We start from the raw sequence: 18,026 nt of genomic DNA on the forward strand, positions 1-18,026 counted from the left end.
ACTCGAGATCGTACTTTGTAAATCGTCTGTTTCACATAAGTGTGCCTGTAATACAAGATTTGAAGATGTCCGCTCCACGATTGCCACCGCTTCCAACAATACGAGATATATTGAAACTGTACCGCTTAAATGCCGTAAAACGTTTGTCTCAAAATTTTCTCATGAACCAAAATTTAACCGACAAAATTGTAACGAAGGCGGGAAAACTCGCCGGCAGCCACGTACTGGAAGTCGGTCCCGGCCCGGGTGGATTAACCCGATCTATCTTGAGAAAGGTCCCTGAACGATTAGTAGTCGTGGAAAAAGATACGAGATTTAAACCGACTTTAGATATGATAGCAGATTCATTTGAGGCAATAAATGGGAAGATGGATATAATATACGACGATATCATGAAGACGAACATGGAGAGTCTATTCCCGGTGGAGAAAAAGAGGAGTTGGAACGATAAACCTCCAGATATTTTCATTATAGGCAATTTACCGTTCAGCGTGTCGACAGCTCTCATAATTAAGTGGCTACGCGCGATATCCGAACAGCGCGGACCTTGGGCGTTCGGTAGGACGAAAATGACGTTGACGTTTCAAAAAGAGGTAGCGGAACGTTTGGTGGCTCCACCGATGGGAGCCCAACGATGCAGGCTGTCAGTAATGGCACAAACCTGGACATTTCCAGTACTTCGTTTTATTATACCTGGTAATCCAACGGCTCGTACATTTTACTCTATTACATAAATTTGTTTTATGAACAATAAGTATAAGTGAAAAATACGACCGTATATATGATATAAAATCAAATCAAGGAAAGCGCCGTTGAACGGTCAGGACTGGTTCTTGGATGCCTAGTAATATTATTCAACTAATAATATTATTAGGCATCTAAGATCCAGTCCTGACCGTTTAACGCCGCTTTTCTTGATTTGTTTTATGAATCTCGATTCACTCCAATTCATTACTTACAGGCGAAGCTTTCGTTCCAAAACCGGATGTCGATGTGGGAGTGGTGTCGTTTACGCCGTTGGTCAAACCACGCACGCAACACAATTTTAAATTCTTCGAAATGATAACGAGGCACATGTTCAGTTTCAGACAGAAGTACAGCATACGATGCGTCGAGTAAGTTTATTTACTTTCTGATTTACCTTCATCATAAAAATAAACGGAATTAGTTTTACAAATAAGTTTTTTTTTTATCTCTTGTCTCACAGGACTTTATTCCCATTGGAACGCCGCAAAGAATTAGGTTTGATGATGTACAAATTGGCTGACTTGGAACCGACCATCAGGCCGACACAACTTACCGTGGCGGATATCGACAGGCTAGCGACCGCTTTCAAATATCTGGTGGAGAAACAACCGGAGCTTGGATTGTATAACTATCGCGCGTCTCGGCATTTATTACCTTTAAAAAATACGAGGGATATTGTAGTACAGAACTGTGAAGAGATGCTGGAAGGAAACTATGCCGAGACGCTAGAAGGAAACTGTGCAGAGACGCTAGGAGGAACGAGTACCTAAGCGGGACGATTTATACACGGAAACGTGCATCAAATTTCACTTTTATTAAATCGCAGGTTGTAATGCAGCGGATTAACTCGTTACAATGAATTTCGGTTAGAACTGTGTGAGGAAATCTGTAAATATACATTTATATACATACACAGTATGGCTTAATTCTTAAATAAAAATATAGTACAATGTACAATTTGCATTTTGCTTGTGTTAGACGTAGTAAAAATACTGTTATTTGGAGGGAGAGAGTAATTGGAGGAATGAAAACAAGTAGTATATTCCTAGTTTTACAAATTCTCGATGCACACCGATTATACGGAACGTATACGGCACCCTGTATCCTTGACGCTGCCGATCCACGCAAATTCTTCAATGCTATTAATCTGCGAACCCTATGACCTCGAATCTAATAAAATCTATTCTATTAACATCATTTTCGCAAGAAGCGATACTAGTAAGAAGAATCGCGGATGGAAAATGTGGCGGATAGAGTATTTTTAACATCCGTAAATAATCTGCGAAAAGAAAACGATACCCAATACACCGGTCAATATCACAGCTACTCGTCATCTTTTTTTGAAGGGTTTAATCATTAATATTAAATAGTCCTATATATATGCAGACATATATATTATATATGTGTACTTAAAATTTATTCATTAGGAATCGATGGAATTATGCGCGGCTCTCGAGGCCACGTAGCATTTTATTTTACAGTGTCGTAGGAAACTCAAGTTTCTGCAACGTACTGTAACAACCGAACACAGATGGTTATACCTTGAATTCGGTAAGAACTAGACTTTCGTGTCGCTCGTCGACGGTCGCGTGTCAACGAGCCGAGGAAATCCTTTGGTCTAGCGTTCTCTCTCCGCAATAAATCATTACTAATTCATCTGGAGATCATGTACATGTACTCTTTATGCAATCGCTTAGACTTCTTCGCACTGTCGAAGAACTTTAGTGTCGCTTAAGAATGTGTTAAATGGATACGATAATCGCGTTACGTACGTGCCTATTACAACTAAGCCGTTAATTCCTCGCTACGCCGCAGATCATGATATTAGGAAGGGCCCCTCGACGTTTACGCCAAGCACCAAGGGACTGCGCGTGAGCCTGTAACGTTCTGCACCATCTTTTCGTTCTCGCGCCGTCCTCGGCCTGTAATAAATTAGTTTATCATACATTCTTACCAATGCCAATAATTTTCTTCGCAATTAAAATCCATTGTCTCGATCTGCACTTGAAAAGAAATTAAGTTAATATTTTACCTTAAATATAAACGTTTCTTTAGAAGACAATTCCTGTACTTCGAAATAATCTTCGAGATCTGTTTCACAACATACTATGCATTTATCGAGGTACAGTGGCTCCTGAAATGAAAAAAACAGATTTGCATGATTAATCTCATTACGGGGCAATAAGAAAATTACAAACATGAAATATGCGATGACTCACTCGTAGTAAAGAATATCGTCCAAGCTTCTCTTTGACCAGAAGTAGGGTAGCTTCCTTGATACCTATGTGCTTTGGAAAGAGCGAGTCGTCGTTAAATTCGGGATACTCGGCATTCGGCTGAAAATAAAAATGGCATTTATATTTACGCACAAAATTGTTTTGCAAGAGATTTTTAAAGACACGTATATATATTTACCTTGCCATTTGTGACGAGCATGGCAGTAACAGGTGCGAGTTTAACAGTTCGACCGCGTCTCCAATTATTATCAGTCGGCTGCGCCACTAGAAGACGTCCTTCAAGGACAAACCTAGCTTCCTCGTGTGCCCATTCCAAGATCTCGACGGCCATCTAACATAAATTTTGTAAATGTTAACGGTATGATTAGAAAATTAATTTATACTTTAGAGTTAAACAAGTAAAAAATAAAAGCAACTTAAATATACACACCTTTCTCAGCTTGATATTGACCATATCCTGCTCGCCGATGGACCGTCTGCCATTCTGAATAATCGATATTCTCCTCCACAATTTTGTCGATGTAACATCCTTTGCCTCCTATTGATTAAATAAAGTACGCATTTATTTTTAGCTATGTTATACTTATACAGCGCAATATACTTACAGCATTCATGTGTTCCAAATGTAGTTCGATGTTCGTTTGAGCTTGCTTAAGCCTCTTCTTCGCTTCTTGGATGTCAGATCGAACAGAGGGTGTCGCTTTGAGCAAACGTGCCAGAAGCAGAGGATACTTCGTAACTCTTTGGACAGGAACCTGAAAAATAATGATGCACGAAATTACGAATGATTTATATCCTTCATTCCTGAGTAAAAAAATTAAGTCAAAGAATTACGTGACGTTATACCATTAAAAAGGAGTTCAGATTCATCCTTCGCAAAACCGTGTTTTCCATTTGGGAAACCCTAAGGAAGATGCGAAGAAGCTCCTTCTCCTTCTCTAAATTTTGCAGTAACAAACTAGCGCCGCCTTGACGCGTGCAGTAGCTCTCGAAAGCGTGGAGCATCCTTTCCGACTCGAGGAAGATCTTACCCACGTCCACCGTCAAGAGATCCTCGTCCCCGGATTCCTACGCGATCGAGAAAATCAGGCATCGCAACGTGAACTTTTGAATATCAGAAAGTTATATTGTTAAGAGAAATTTTTTTGTTAACGTTAGATGAAAATAAAGGCGAATCGAATACGGAGCTCGCGTGATTAAAAGAAATACGTGTTTTTTGCATGAGTTCTTTACCTGAGCGAGTTCCACGCTATCCTTCAATTTCTCGGCTAAAACGAGATTGTGCTCGAGCAGCTCCTCGACGTTCAGGAAGATCGCCGACAGTTGTTCCGACGTGAGAAGGCCCGCTCTTAACATCGGCCGGTGGAACTCCTCGAGTATGATCTGCAGATCTCTGCCGTACTTCTGCTCGGTTTCCACGATTTCCGTGATAATCTCTTTCCGTTCCGCGCGCTTCTTCGAGCACTTCCTGCACACGAAAGGCGCATAAACCACACCGCTGAAAAAAAAAACAAGAAAAATAAAAATATTTGCGCGCGCGACGCCGCGACAACACGAACGTTATAAGGAAGTTTATCCTGTGTTATTAAAAGAGATTTTTTTTGTTAACGTCAGATGAAAGCGAAGGCGAATCGAATACGGGAGCTCGCGGCTGCTACGAATTTGTATAATCTACGATCGCGAATGAAAGTGGCTGTCGCAACTTGCCAGACGCATATTGCATTATCCATTCATCAAGCGTCAACTGCGCTCCTCGATAACGACACTTTCGCTCTCGGGGAAATAAAATCGATGGCGGGAGAAAGTGGCCCACTGTCTCCCCCGCGTAATCTAGTCGAGCGAATTATAAAAGCGTTCAATAGCCTTGCTCCAATAAAAACAATATATAGATACAGAGTACAGACACGTTGAGAGACGTGTTAATCAGAAAGCTCGCGTTTCCGGAAGTGGATGTAATAATTTGAGATAGGACGTTTTCTCGATTGATTTCTCACGCGGAGAGGATCGGTATACGGATCGCTGCGACGAACGCGCAGGTAGATCACGTCTGTTGAAAAGTTCGCGACCGTGGCGAAACGGCATTCGTTCCTCGATCCGGGGGATTGCTCCTGGGAGGCCGGAACGCAGAACGGCACTTTGTTCGTGGATTTATAGTTCAGAGGCGAATCGAGCGAATCCCGCGCGGAGAGCTCGCAGTAAACCGAATCTCTCACGGTCGAAACTCGGTCGCACAAGCCGTGGAAGATACGCTTTAGCGAGGACTGCGGACCGTTATATCCTCTCTCCGGATCATCGAGCGCTATCTGCTCGAATCCGGCTCCGAGTGATAACAGCGTACGATTTAGGACGTCGGGATGCATTAAGAACGAGTTTCTTAGAAACGGAGAAGCTCTCCGTGGTCCGTTTACGTTCATTTACGCGTCCGGCGACTCGAGCGGGATGTAAAACTATAAAGACGCGACGCTAAAATGCGAGAGCGGGTTGTCCATCAAGATATGTATATCGAGGCGGTTTTCCGTATCAGTAGCACCGGATATCAAACGCATCAAAACTATAACGGTTTCGATTCCCGGCTTCAAGTCACTCAGGCACACCTGTCTGTTATCAGGGGGTCCAGCCGCTGCTCGCAGTCCTCGCACAGCTTCGTGGCGCCGGAAATCACCTGCGGCATTCCACCGAGGAGGCTCCCCGGGCCGGAGGAAACTTTGCCCGTCCTCCAGCGCCTCGCGACACAGCGAGTGCTACTGGCTTGGCTGCTCTCAGATCCGACCCCACTGTCGGTTCTCTCTATGTCGACCGTTCTCGACTGCGAAAGTGATAAGAAGCACCGATTAGAATCCCACATTAACTGGCATGCATGTCCGCACTTTCGAGGCCCCGAAAAAAGACTCGAATCTTACTTAGCCCCCCCTCCCCCCTGATCGGTTAGCTTCGAACTTACCTTCAACGCCTCCGGTGAGCTCGTTAGGATAATGTTGCATTCCTCACTGCTGTCAGAAACGTTGGAGATCTGCGAACTTTTGGAACTGAGGTCGCCTAGGCTGGTCTCCTTCTGCTCGTACAGAGCCTCCAGGTCTCCCTCGGCATCGTCCTCCTCGTCCTCGTCTTCGTCCTCGTCTTCCTCCGCGGGACGCGCGCGGTCCTTGGAATCCATTAGGAAGCTCAACAATTCGAATTTGGTGGAGATGTTATTCTCGTCCTCGGGCGACGTCGACATTTTCTTGAAGAAATCTTCGGGACTCTTGGATAAATAAGTCTCGGCCAGATCCTCCGAGTTGGACTTTTTGAAAACTTCCTCGGACAAATAGGGACCGAGGAACTGACCCGGCGTAACTTTCTTATAGTATTCGACATCTCCGAAATAGATTCTATCTTTGATGTAATCCTCCGTGGGTGGCGGACTTAGGGGTAACGGTGGCGGCTCGTCGGGTATCTCCTCGTAGATCGGCTCCTTGATCACCTCGTACGGATTCTCCTCGAGGAAGAGATTCGTCGAGATGAAATCGCCATCTGAATTCAAGCTGGACGAACGCGAATAATTCGCTTCCAGAGTAGACTCCGAACTCTCGTACTCTTTACTCTTCAGCAAACTTTGCTTTAGGATCTTCAGGATGGCCTGGCCGCTGTCCTCGTCCAGGATTTCACCGTTCTCGCGAGCCTTTCGTAGGGAATCTTCGAGCAGCTTAGAGATCAGAGCCTCCTTGGACAGGCCGGACAGTTTAGAAGAATTCTCGGCGTCTTTGAACCGCGTCTTGGACTCCGGCCGCGCCGTTCTTTCGTCCAATGTGTAAAATCTCGAGGACTGATTAGAATTGGAAGATTTAATCTCAACACTCAGCCTCTTCTGTTTCTCGAAATTCGTCGCCGGCTGTTCCGCGTGTCGACACGACGAAGAGATATCATCGCTGGACGGCGTTGGTACTTCGCCGTTTGTCTTCAGATTAATCTCGCCATTCTCGACGATGTGATTATCCTTCTCGATCTGTTTGGAACGCGAATCGTCATTCGTCGACTCGACCACGATGTTCGATTTGTAGTTCTGGAGTATCACCAGAGTGCGATTCTCCACGGAGTTCTGGACCTTCGGCGGATTCTCCGAGTTCACGGAGATCACCGTCGGATTGCACACGCTATCCTCCCCACCGACGCTGATAGTCACTTTGTTACCCGGCGTCAGTTCCGCGTTTGTATTTTGATCGCCGTTGATAAGGATGGACGTTCTTCTGGCGCCTTTCGCGCCGGAATCCGGACCGATCTGCAGCCGATGTACGAGCGGCGACGAGCGCGGACTCACCGTGATCTTACAGACGTTGCTCTCAGGCGAGTTAATCTCGATCTTCGAGGATCCGTAGGAGCTCGTCGAGTTCCACGATGCCGTCGACGCCGAGGAGATCGTTCGCCGATGATCCTTGATCGTGTTGGCGGGACTCTCGTCCGGATCCGCGCTAGAGTCACCGATCTTGAAGCGATGTCTCTGCCTACCGGGCGGCGGAGACCAGCTCGTGGGTCTCATCATACGGAAATGCTCGTTGCTCACGTCGGAAATATCGCTGCGCGCGTCTGGCGGCGGTTCAGCCTCCTTCTCGGCATTATCGGCAGTCTTCCCGGGAATTTCCTCAACGTTTTTGCTGACCTTGATCTCGCGATCGGATTCCTTAAACTCGTCACCCGTTTCTTCCACGATTTCTTCCGGCTTCCTTTTCCTTCTCGGCGAATTCTCCTCGTCGACATCCTCGCGCGAAACTGCGCACGTGGGCGATGAGGACGTTGACGACGACGAGGACTCCTTGATCTTTTTGCTGAGACTGAGCCGCATCGTATCCGAGAAGAGGATGTCACCCGCCGAGATCTCCGGTTTACTGAACGACCGGTCGCTTTGACTCCGCGTCAAGGATTTTCTTGAGTTCTCTGCGGGCAGCGATCGAGAAGGAATCAATTGGTAATTAAAGGAAGTAACGACGATGTGAAATTTAAAATGTGTATGAATATATTTGCATATCTTTTAATGTAATTAGGTTTAAACACAAAAATTATACAGTACCAAGAAAAAAATAATGTGTTACGGTTAATATACGTACTTATAATGTAATTCTGTATCAAAACATGCAACATATAAAGTCCGACATATCAAAAAGTAAAAGCTAGAAGTAATTAGTACGTAAAATGTCCGTTCTCCTTTTCAGATGTTTGGTTTTTAAAATATATATTAGTCTGTATTCTTGTTATGAATTCGAAAGTATCTTAATAGCGTAATTATTTCCAATTGCAAAAACAAATCCCGTATTACTCGACCGCGAAAATTAGAGCCATGTTGTTGATATTATTTCCAATGAAACGGACAATTTTCTTATCTAGCAGATCTCTTTAACATTTATCTACAAAATTTGATAAAATCGAACTAATGCATATTATACTTATAATAACAATTCTACAATTCTCAAACTCGGATTATGAAATAATAAATTCTCAAACTCGGATTATAAAATAATAAACAATCTATATCATTTAATGCAGTTAATTTCTTCTTCTATTTTTTGCGTTTTGTATTAATAAAATATAGAGGCATTTCTTCTCCTTTTGTATAAAGTGAGAATTTCCGTTCGGGTCTGAAGAACGTTCGTAACGCTCAAATTCCCCGGAAGGAAAACCGCAGATGTGAAGCATGAAGAGAGGTATGAAGCTGGAATTGGATACCCATGAAAAGTACGCTCGGCGATTTGATACCAAAATTTACGCGTGTCTGAGAAAGTTTTATGCCTACTTCTTAGCAGATTTGCGGTAGTATCGCTTCATAATAATGTATAACTGCATTCGCAGAAGGAAAGTACGTTCAATACTTATTCTTTCTAGTAAAACAATCGCATTATACATTCTAATGAGAAGCAAGAAATTCCAATGAAATTAACGTGCTAATGTGCTTCTACTCTTAACGATTCGAAATAATTTTAATACAATTGTGCTGTTTTCCATCACGTGTATCTATTTCAGATTAGAATTTGGAAAATATCTACATTTTTATCTGTAGAATTAGAATCTTCTATATTAATAATACTTCATATTTTACTTAATACTGTTACTAATTTTTGTTTTTATATTTTATCATTTACATTTTACTTAATACTTTTACTAATACTTAAAATCATAACAGGTATTTTTTTTTTTAAAGATCGTTTTATCAAGTATTATCAAATGTTATTCAAGCAAGAATATCTTCTTCGATTTTTTTCATTATTTCGTTTAAGCTCGATTCGTTACGGTGCCAATCTCAGCGCAAAGTTAATACAAAACCATCATCGAAGCAGACTTCTTTTAATACGCATTTCTAACGAGACTGGCGAAAGTGCACCAATTTTTGATAGTATACATATAAGCGAATAAATGAGCTCAGAATTTCTCGCCGCGAGAAAATTCAACGGTTTTCCCACAGCTGCTCCACTTTATGGCGGCAGCCAGGAATTTCTGAGACGCGTGCGATTATCCGGCCGCAAAAGCGATTGCGCAAATCGCCGATCCGCCTCGTTTATGGCTTTATGGCTTGGATCAATCTCACGCACGCAAAAGAAAAGATGAGCTGCCGCCGCTACGAGGTTTTGCGAAACTAAACATTGTGCCGCAACAGTTGATGAGCCTTATTTGTGCGGATTTAACCATGTTGATCATCAGCATCAAATTTGACGCCAGTACAGATGCCTCATAAAATGCTTTCGAAAATAGTAAATGCGCCTATCTTATTTTTCGTTTATCATACCATAGAATTTTGTATAATAATATATTTTAAATATAATTATAATACAATACCTAAAATTTTTATTAAAAAGCTAAGATTTAATGTATTATTAATATAGTACTGACATAGATTACAATCTCATACGATGTCTAAAATTCCTTAGCTCAAAGTTCGCTAAGGAAAGACGCGAGAAAAAAGATAATGTTCCGCGCACCTCTTTTCCCGAGTTTCAAGCAATTATCCGGCAAATAAGGCGATCGCAAAAAGAACGAGCATTTATATGTAGGAAATGTAAACAATGGGTTAGGAAAAAGTGGCAAACAAAGTAAGAAAGAGACAGAGAGAAAGAGAGGTGCTATGCTTCAAAGAATATTGTTCTGAAACATTCTTAGGGAACGAGCCTCTCTTTCTACGAAAGAAAAGCCCGAGATGAACGATGAACGACGAGGTTCCTTGTTCGCGCGAGAGAATTTACGCCACCGTGTGCAAGGCGAATGAAGAAGATCGCTGATGATGTACGGACCGTGAATCGTCCGCGGTGTGAAGAAGGGTTTATCGAGCCGCAAGGCCGCCTCGTCGTCGTCGGCGCGAACGAGTGAAAACGTGAGAGATCTCTAAAAAGCATATAATTACATGGTTCTGGACCGTGCGCGCACGGATCAAGGGAACGAACCGATGATTTATGAGGCCCGTGGGTAAACAACGACGGCGCGAATGAGTCAAGGTTCCCCACGAGCTGCACGATCAGGTGCATCCATTACAGGCGCAGCACGTGGCTGGCGCAGTCTGTGTGCTTATATGCATGATCGATAGTGTCTCTGAAAAGTGAAATCTATCAAGTGTTCATCGGGAAAAACTTTTTCACGCATCCATTTTGTTCACTTACGTTTAATCCTATTTTCTTCTCTTATTTATATTTCATTATGTTGCATCATGGAAGCCTATATAGAGTGCATGCGTATTGATCCAACTGCGATACGAAATGTATGTTAAAATAATAGCTTTCGTCTGACTCATTCCATTTTTATATTTGTCTAATTGATAATTCTAATATATTAAGAAAATTGTGTCCGAGATTATATTCAAATTGTTAATTAATAGTAACAAAAACAGCAAATAAGAATTTTTATTTGCATATATATTTTGAAATGATCCGAATAATGCGACAGACAAGCTGCAAATTTAATTACGGAAAGATTATCCTGCAGTTATTAATTTTCAAAGTGGAAAGAGAGTAACGAAAACAATGCCCTGTAAATCATCGTCATTGAGTTATTACATTGCTATTGAATTACCGTACGCGCAATACAGAACGTGAAACTGAACGAAAATAAACCGCGATATGCATCGCGCGCTTGCATGAAGATCGTTCGAACCGTCCGCGCGGGAGGAGAAACGGGTGTAAAAAGATTCTTGCTTGGGAAAAGAAATCGGCGTTTAGATTTTATAATTCGAACGTGTCTGAGTTCGCTCGTGTCTGAGCTTAGAAAGTAGACTGGAAGTAACTAATTAAAACGCGCCGTGAAGGAAGAACAGAGATAGATCGTACGAAGCAATGAATGGAGATACTTTATCTTTAGAGAATCTACTAACAATAAAAGTATTATATGCGCCGAATATCAATATCCATTCTTGAAAAAGAAATAAAAAGCCACTTAATGCTCCTCTTCCTGCTCCTTTTCCGCGATTAAAAATTTAAACTTATTTTAAAAATAAAAAAATTGTTTAACATTAAATTATCTTGTAATTTTTTTAAATTAGAAGATTTAATATTTTTTGTTTTAAATTTTTTTAAACGGTTTGTAATTCTAATTTACATCTCAAATATAATTAACTGTAATTGTCGTAACATAATAAATTATTACTTTCAAAAGAGGTGCACTTAATAACTTTCTTCCTAAGATTAATGATTTGTATTAGTATGGAAGCGATAAATAACAAAACGCATGCAAAGAAAGTGCAAAGAGGAGAGAAAACCTTGATCTACCAGGCCTACGAGGCGTCTCGGTCGCTCGCTCGCCCGCAGTTATCTAACGTGTTGTCGCACAGTACATTTACACCGGAAACACGATCACGGGAAGTCATCGTAGGCTATCTGTTTTATTCTCCGTTACACACGTACTGCCACGAGTATAAAGGTTCGCGAGTGCATTTCACGAGCAGTCATCGACGTCGGATCAAAACGTAAAATATGAAAAAAAAAAATTTTTTTCAGAAATAGTTTTACATTTACAACATCTTTTGTGCAAATCAAGTTTTATTTTTATTTCTTTATGACGGAATAAATTACATAATATTTAAAAAGAAAGTCAAGTTATATAAATTTTGTAATTAAGAATTTAACCGCAAAGGATTGATTGTTAGAGAAACCAAATTACGAAAGCAACTGTAATATGTTACATGTTCCTTGCATACTTGTAAATAAAGTCGCTTTTTTGCGCCCAATTTTCTGAAGATACTTATAAATTGACATAAATTATTCGACGGTACTGTGACTAATGTCCATTTCTACCCAATGCAGGTTAATTTCAATCTTGGTTTAACTTACTTTTTATCTTTTCTAAAAGTTAGACAAAGATAAAAAGTAAATTAAACTTAATTAAAATTAATCTACATTGGTAGAAATGTACATAAAGGAAACGTTTATAGTTAATCGGGATCAACGCTATCCAATATTGGCGCAACGGGGCTTTAGTCTCATTCTATGACGTGAATGACTCTCAACGTCTCTCCGAGAGAAACTGTCAGCTATCTTGAACTTTACTGCCGTGCTCGATTATTGAAGCATGAACTGCTGAGCTACATGTTAACTCGCCTCGATCAGTCGACGTATCGCGAGCAAATACATCAGGCTCCAAAAAGTGCATCGGCATGATCGTTATGCACGTAACATCGTACAATTACCATTGCACCATAATACGTACAATCTATATATACTTTGCGATACCACTACTATTATAATCGCTGTTGAGCATCGAACGTGACTTATGACGACGGGCGAAGATCGCGCGCGGAATATCAATTAATCGCAATAATAATTAACATGACGCGTGTTAAAGAGTCGCGCGGCGGAGTCGTTAACGCAACGCTCGTTCTATTAATAGAACGGATTCACGTAACTCTCATTTTTTCCTGTCGAGACCGACGCTCAAACGAGCCGCGTACAAATCAGCCGGCGCGGCACATTTCAGCACTCCGACCGACGTTACTGCCAATCATCCGAGTTAATTCACACGACTTTTTTCCCGTCACGTCTTATCTCGCGTCCGCGTGCAGACTCAATTTGCACCGCGAGCTCTACATTCTCGAATCCGCTCGTCACGTCGTGAACGAGTCAGACCTGGTTCCGAAGCCCTTTTCGAGAAAGATCTAATTGCGCCGCAATAGCGACGTGGAAAATCAACGGAGACTCGCGAATTAAGTCTTATTATTAGATATATGCATGATAGATAAGAAATGTATCTTTTTTGCAAAAAAGAAAAAAAGAGTGTATATTCTAATCGATTTTCATCACTTAGCGCTGGAACTTAATTACCTAAATCTAAGCTTTTCTTTCTATTTCAACAAGATATCGCACTCGATGTAATCTTGATGCAATAAAACAACAACGCATCTTGAAGTAGCGAAAGAAATTGCCGATGGAAATTATTTCACACTCAGTCGGAAGCCCCACGAGACTTTCACAAAATTATATTTTCAATCGCGAAGCGAACTTCCGCGGCTCCGGAATTCACGCTAGTCTCGCAAATCGGCGCTACGTGATGCACTTTGTTATCGGAAGCACGTGCGAGCGCGCTCGATGCGATCAGCGAGATCGCGTTTATACCGATCTCGTAACCAGGAAATACGCCTTTTCTCTCTAAAAAAAATAGACGGGATCGAGTCGGATCGTCACCGATCGAATTAGTATGTAACTATTCCTCCTCCTCTCTCGGCGAGGCGTTTACGATACGCGCCGGCGGGCCGCCACCAGTGCCGATAAATATGTACACGTCGTTCCGTATAAGGCGGACAACCGTCGCTCGCATTGTCCCCGATCGTTTCGTATCTTTCTCACGCGTCTACTTTCGCGGCCTCTGTCTCTCTCTCCCTCTCTCTCTTTCATCGCGAATGCTCGGAAAACGCGAGCCCGCAGCACGATAATGCCGATGTAGAATATCGTTTTGTAGTAAATACGCGACGACACCATTTGTTAAAATAATTTAACAGATAATTCTTGGGTAAAAATTATAAACACTCAATTTAATGCCCTCATTCGAGAAAATTAAGAGAAGCGGTTCTGCTTTACCAATACGAATGGGTGACAAAAAGTGTCTTCTCTGCAGAAAAATATCGGTTGCTATCCGTTGCGGACGACGACGGACGGACGAAAAATAAATTAACATAAATTTTACGACCAACTTAGCAAATGTTCGCGTGTTGAGATTTTTAAAGAGGATAGGTCGTTTTGTGCATTCTATATATATCTAAGAAAACGCAGTAAGCATTTTTTTTTAAATATGTAACACTGCTAGGCAGACTGTACTTTTGAAATAAATAGCCAGGATAATTTGTCAGCTTGATGCCAGCTAGCCCTGACCTTATGCACTTTCGAATGCTCCAGACACAACTCGCGAGGCTTCTTTAGGCGACTTTTAAGCGAGCCAAACAGCCCGGGGATAAGACTCAGGGTCGTCAGGATCTGCTATAACCTTTCTCCTCTTGTCAGCGACAAAGCCGTCTTAAGGACGGTTACCCGCAGATTTCAGTCGCGCCTTCCAGCCAGTATCCATTAATTCGCTTTCGTGTTAACTTGCCAAAGTTTGCGCATGATAAACATCCACGGCCATTCACGTAACTAATAGAAACGATCATTATCTATGGCGATCTACGCGAAACGAAGAAAAAACTTACGTTATTTATTGTACACATACGTATTTTCACTTGTATTTCCTTGAAAGAAATCGCGTCGCCGGTATCACAAATTACAGAGAATTTGCTGATCTTTAAAATTCTCGAAATCAAAACTGTATATACCTTTAAGAAGGAGCGTACGCCAGCCGTTATCCTTGAACGCGTAATTTTTTTCAAAAGTTCAGGGATAGTCTGATAAGTTGTGTCAACCACAACGGTCATTAATCATACGTATTAGCATAATAGCTAGGGGGAGAGGAGGATCGTAATCGATGATAACACGATAAGCGTTGATGAGTGTAAAATTATTGATCCGCGATGGACAAAGATCCCTATCCGCAATATGAAACAGCCGCGCTGTATTTTTAGGCCGCTAATTTCCGCATCTGAGATTAACCCCTAGATTGGCCTAGATGACTATGCGCGCGCCATCCTCGGGGCGAACTGGTCCCGTCAGCGATCATAAGCGGACCAGTTATAGTTATCATCGTAGAGAGATTGATCATTAATTTACTTCTATATTATTAATAGCTACTAATGCGACTCTGAGATAACAGTTATGTTATTATGAAAATCTGATTATTTCGAGAAATGGATTATATGTCCGGGAACATCATCGTGAAACGTTTAACGCTAATATTATCTCGCGTATACTATTAGAAGATTATAGTCAGTACGTGAAAATAAATAAAAGACGACATAATGTTAACCGTGACATAACTATCTATAATCGAAGAAATGATACATGTTTAAATTATGTAATCTTGTGCATGAAACAACATCTCACAATAATTATTATGAATAGATAATATATATAAATAAATAATTTATAGCATGCTCCATCGCATGTCGAATGATAAAGCGTGAAAAAATTTTCCCAGTATGCCAAAAGATAAAAGAGAAAAAGAACCCAAAAGTCAGATTATGTTTTCTCTTTCTCAAAATGCATATACGATCATTTTATAATAATGTTATGAATTCTATTTATGATTTCATAATAAAATCTTTCAAAGATCGAACGAAATTTTATTTCTAAAATGGGCAGCACGTTTCTCTGTTTTTCCTAAATTTAACGTAGTACAGGATGCACATTTCATAGATAGAATGATGGAATTATGTTAATGAAACTTTGTTAGCCTAGGCTTGACTAAGATACAGCTATAATAAGTTGATTATACATGCGACTGATTGTGAGATTTAAAGATTTCATAACAAGAGCCAGAAGAATCTTACCTTCGGACTTTAGGATCAGATCCTTCTCGTCCACGGCGATACACGGCAGACGGTCCTTCAGTTCCTCGATCTCGATCTCCAGCTCGGTCTCGTCCTCGAGCCTGACATTTCTCTCGTCCGACAAATTCTCTCTCCTCTCCTCCGGTAATATCCTCTCCTGCTCCCTGGGAACGTTGATCCTCGAAGAGGATAGCGAGTTGTCAAGTGAGGATCGCGGCTCGCTACCGATCTTGTCGTGCTTCTTGAACGCGGCAGAACGATCGAACTTCCTGGACGGGACGAACTTGTCTATCTTGATCCTGTCGGGCCCGGGCGGCGCGGTTTTCTTTACTTCCGGCACGATTCTCGGCTCCTTGTACCTGACCCTGTCCACCTTCGGGTCCCTGATGTTCGGGATCGTGATGAAGTTGTGTTTCTCCTGTTGCTCCTGCGGCACAATCGGCGCCTCCTCGCGTCCCTCTTTCGGCTCGGGACTGTTATCTCGCTGCTCCTTGCCGCAATTGGCGATTCTGCCGATCCTGCTCCACGAGAGTCGCGTCGCCTCGGACGGCTTCTCGGGCGCGAATATCACGTTGTCGACGTTGAAGAGCACGTTCTTTCTCTTGCTCTCGATCACTCGGCCGCGCTTCAGGATGCTCTTCAGCGTCTGCCGGGCCTCTTTCAATCGTCTCGGCGGTCTCTTTGGCGATACCTTCGGTATCGGGATCCTAGTGATCGGCGGTGGCAGGTCGTCGTCGTCGTCCGATATCTCTCTGGGCCTCTCGTTGAACACTCTGATCCGTTGACCACCGATCGCCGCTACGGCACTCCTATTCGGTATCCTCTCGATCGACTTCACTTTCGACGGATCGAACAGTGGACGACTGGACGAATGTGTTCTGAGATCGTCTTGCTCCAGCGCGTTATCTGACAGATCGTCGCTCAGATCGTCCTCGTCCTTCTGCTTCTTTAGTAACAAATACGGATTCACGTCGCACTCGAGGATACTCTTCCGCGAGTCCGCAATTGGCGTTGTTGTCCCGTTCTTCCATTCGTCCTGGCCAGTCCTCCTTTGATTCGTTTCCCTAGTTGGCTTCTTCGAGACGCGAGTCAGCTTGGCGGACGTCGTCGCAGCGGAATGAGTTCGCGAGTGACTTTCCGGAGTTTCGTCCAGCATCCAATCGTCCGAGGACGCGCCACCGCCGCTGGTGAAACCGGGTCGCGATTTACGATCGTCGTAGCTCACAACCGCACTCGGCTCCTTGTCGAACCACTCGGATCTGGACGACGATGACAACGACGAGCCCTCGGTCAAGCCCTTCCGCTCCTTCGCGGCGGCGGCGGCGGCGGCGGCGGCGGCGGCGGCCCGCGAGACCATGCTCTGGCTCCTGGAATCTCGCTGCGAGGATGGTCGATGCGGCGAGATGCTGCGCGCCCGCGATCTCGGCTCCACCAGCCGGTTCCGCCGCATCTGGTCGTACGGATCGTCGATAGCGGTCCTCAGCACGCCTAACAAATAGGTTTAACCGTTGTATTCGCGAGAGAAAATCGTCCCACAACCGTTTCGACTCGACTTGTTGCGCTGACCTAGATCTCCAGATCCGAACGCGAATAATGAAATTTCTGATGACGTCGATTTTGGTTGGCTGAATATGGATATCAGAGAAATTATACTCTCAAGAGGCGCGTCTCTTCTGGAATTTAAACGTCCTTAATCCTTTAAGATTTACGATTTAGCACGCTATGTGTATATGAACTTGCTAGTAGACTGAATATTTTTATATTTAATATTAACAATATATAACACATACTTTTTTCATCTGTCATAATAAACAACATTTTAAAAAGAAATATAAATTGTATGTAGAAACAAAAAGTATAATGTACGCTATATATAAATTCTTTTAACTGTTTGTTATCTCTATTTACCATCAAATTCCAATGAAAAATGTAATGCGGGTAATCAGATGATAGATCCACGTTTACATTTCACATAATAGCAGAAAGAATTGCCATCGCGGAAAGCATTCGAGTATAAAGTATCAATTGCCTCAATCGCGAAAGGTCGCTGCTCTACATTTCTAACGCCAGATATCGTTTGTAGTACACCGCGCGTCTCAAAGCGTCTCTCCCGGCGAGTAAAAAGATATATAATCTAGTCTAAAACGATTTAAATGCAAACTAAAGTGGGTATATAGGAGCATCGTTGC

General features: G+C 42.6%; 2 protein-coding genes across 4 annotated transcripts in view; one reads left to right on the forward strand and one right to left on the reverse strand.

The window, feature by feature from the left end:
* Positions 1 to 57: 57 nt before the first annotated feature.
* Positions 58 to 1,704, forward strand: Mttfb1 (mitochondrial transcription factor B1). Its single transcript, XM_071699697.1, has 3 exons — positions 58 to 696; positions 962 to 1,115; positions 1,208 to 1,704. The coding sequence occupies exons 1-3, from the start codon at positions 66 to 68 to the stop codon at positions 1,515 to 1,517; spliced, it is 1,095 nt and encodes a 364-aa protein (XP_071555798.1). The 5' UTR covers positions 58 to 65; the 3' UTR covers positions 1,518 to 1,704.
* Rhogef64c (Rho guanine nucleotide exchange factor at 64C) overlaps positions 1,543 to 18,026 on the reverse strand; it is a 110,232-nt gene continuing 93,748 nt past the window's right edge. For 2 of the 3 annotated variants that reach the window (XM_071699677.1, XM_071699678.1), the window contains 11 exons: positions 15,838 to 17,325; positions 5,926 to 7,892; positions 5,579 to 5,790; positions 4,218 to 4,482; positions 3,831 to 4,052; positions 3,590 to 3,739; positions 3,415 to 3,522; positions 3,163 to 3,315; positions 2,967 to 3,083; positions 2,780 to 2,881; positions 1,543 to 2,669 (listed from right to left, as the gene is read on the reverse strand). In XM_071699677.1, the coding sequence (XP_071555778.1) occupies positions 2,541 to 2,669; positions 2,780 to 2,881; positions 2,967 to 3,083; positions 3,163 to 3,315; positions 3,415 to 3,522; positions 3,590 to 3,739; positions 3,831 to 4,052; positions 4,218 to 4,482; positions 5,579 to 5,790; positions 5,926 to 7,892; positions 15,838 to 17,325 (4,913 nt within the window). In that variant the 3' untranslated portion in view covers positions 1,543 to 2,540. The remainder of the gene's footprint in view (positions 2,670 to 2,779; positions 2,882 to 2,966; positions 3,084 to 3,162; positions 3,316 to 3,414; positions 3,523 to 3,589; positions 3,740 to 3,830; positions 4,053 to 4,217; positions 4,483 to 5,578; positions 5,791 to 5,925; positions 7,893 to 15,837; positions 17,326 to 18,026) is intronic. The other variant, XM_071699679.1, reaches the window with a different exon arrangement.

Source organism: Temnothorax nylanderi, unplaced genomic scaffold (genome assembly GCF_030848795.1).
Source record: "Temnothorax nylanderi isolate EJ_2023f unplaced genomic scaffold, tnyl_v1.0 TNYL_tig0019_pilon, whole genome shotgun sequence".
Taxonomy (NCBI): Eukaryota; Metazoa; Arthropoda; class Insecta; order Hymenoptera; family Formicidae; genus Temnothorax; species Temnothorax nylanderi.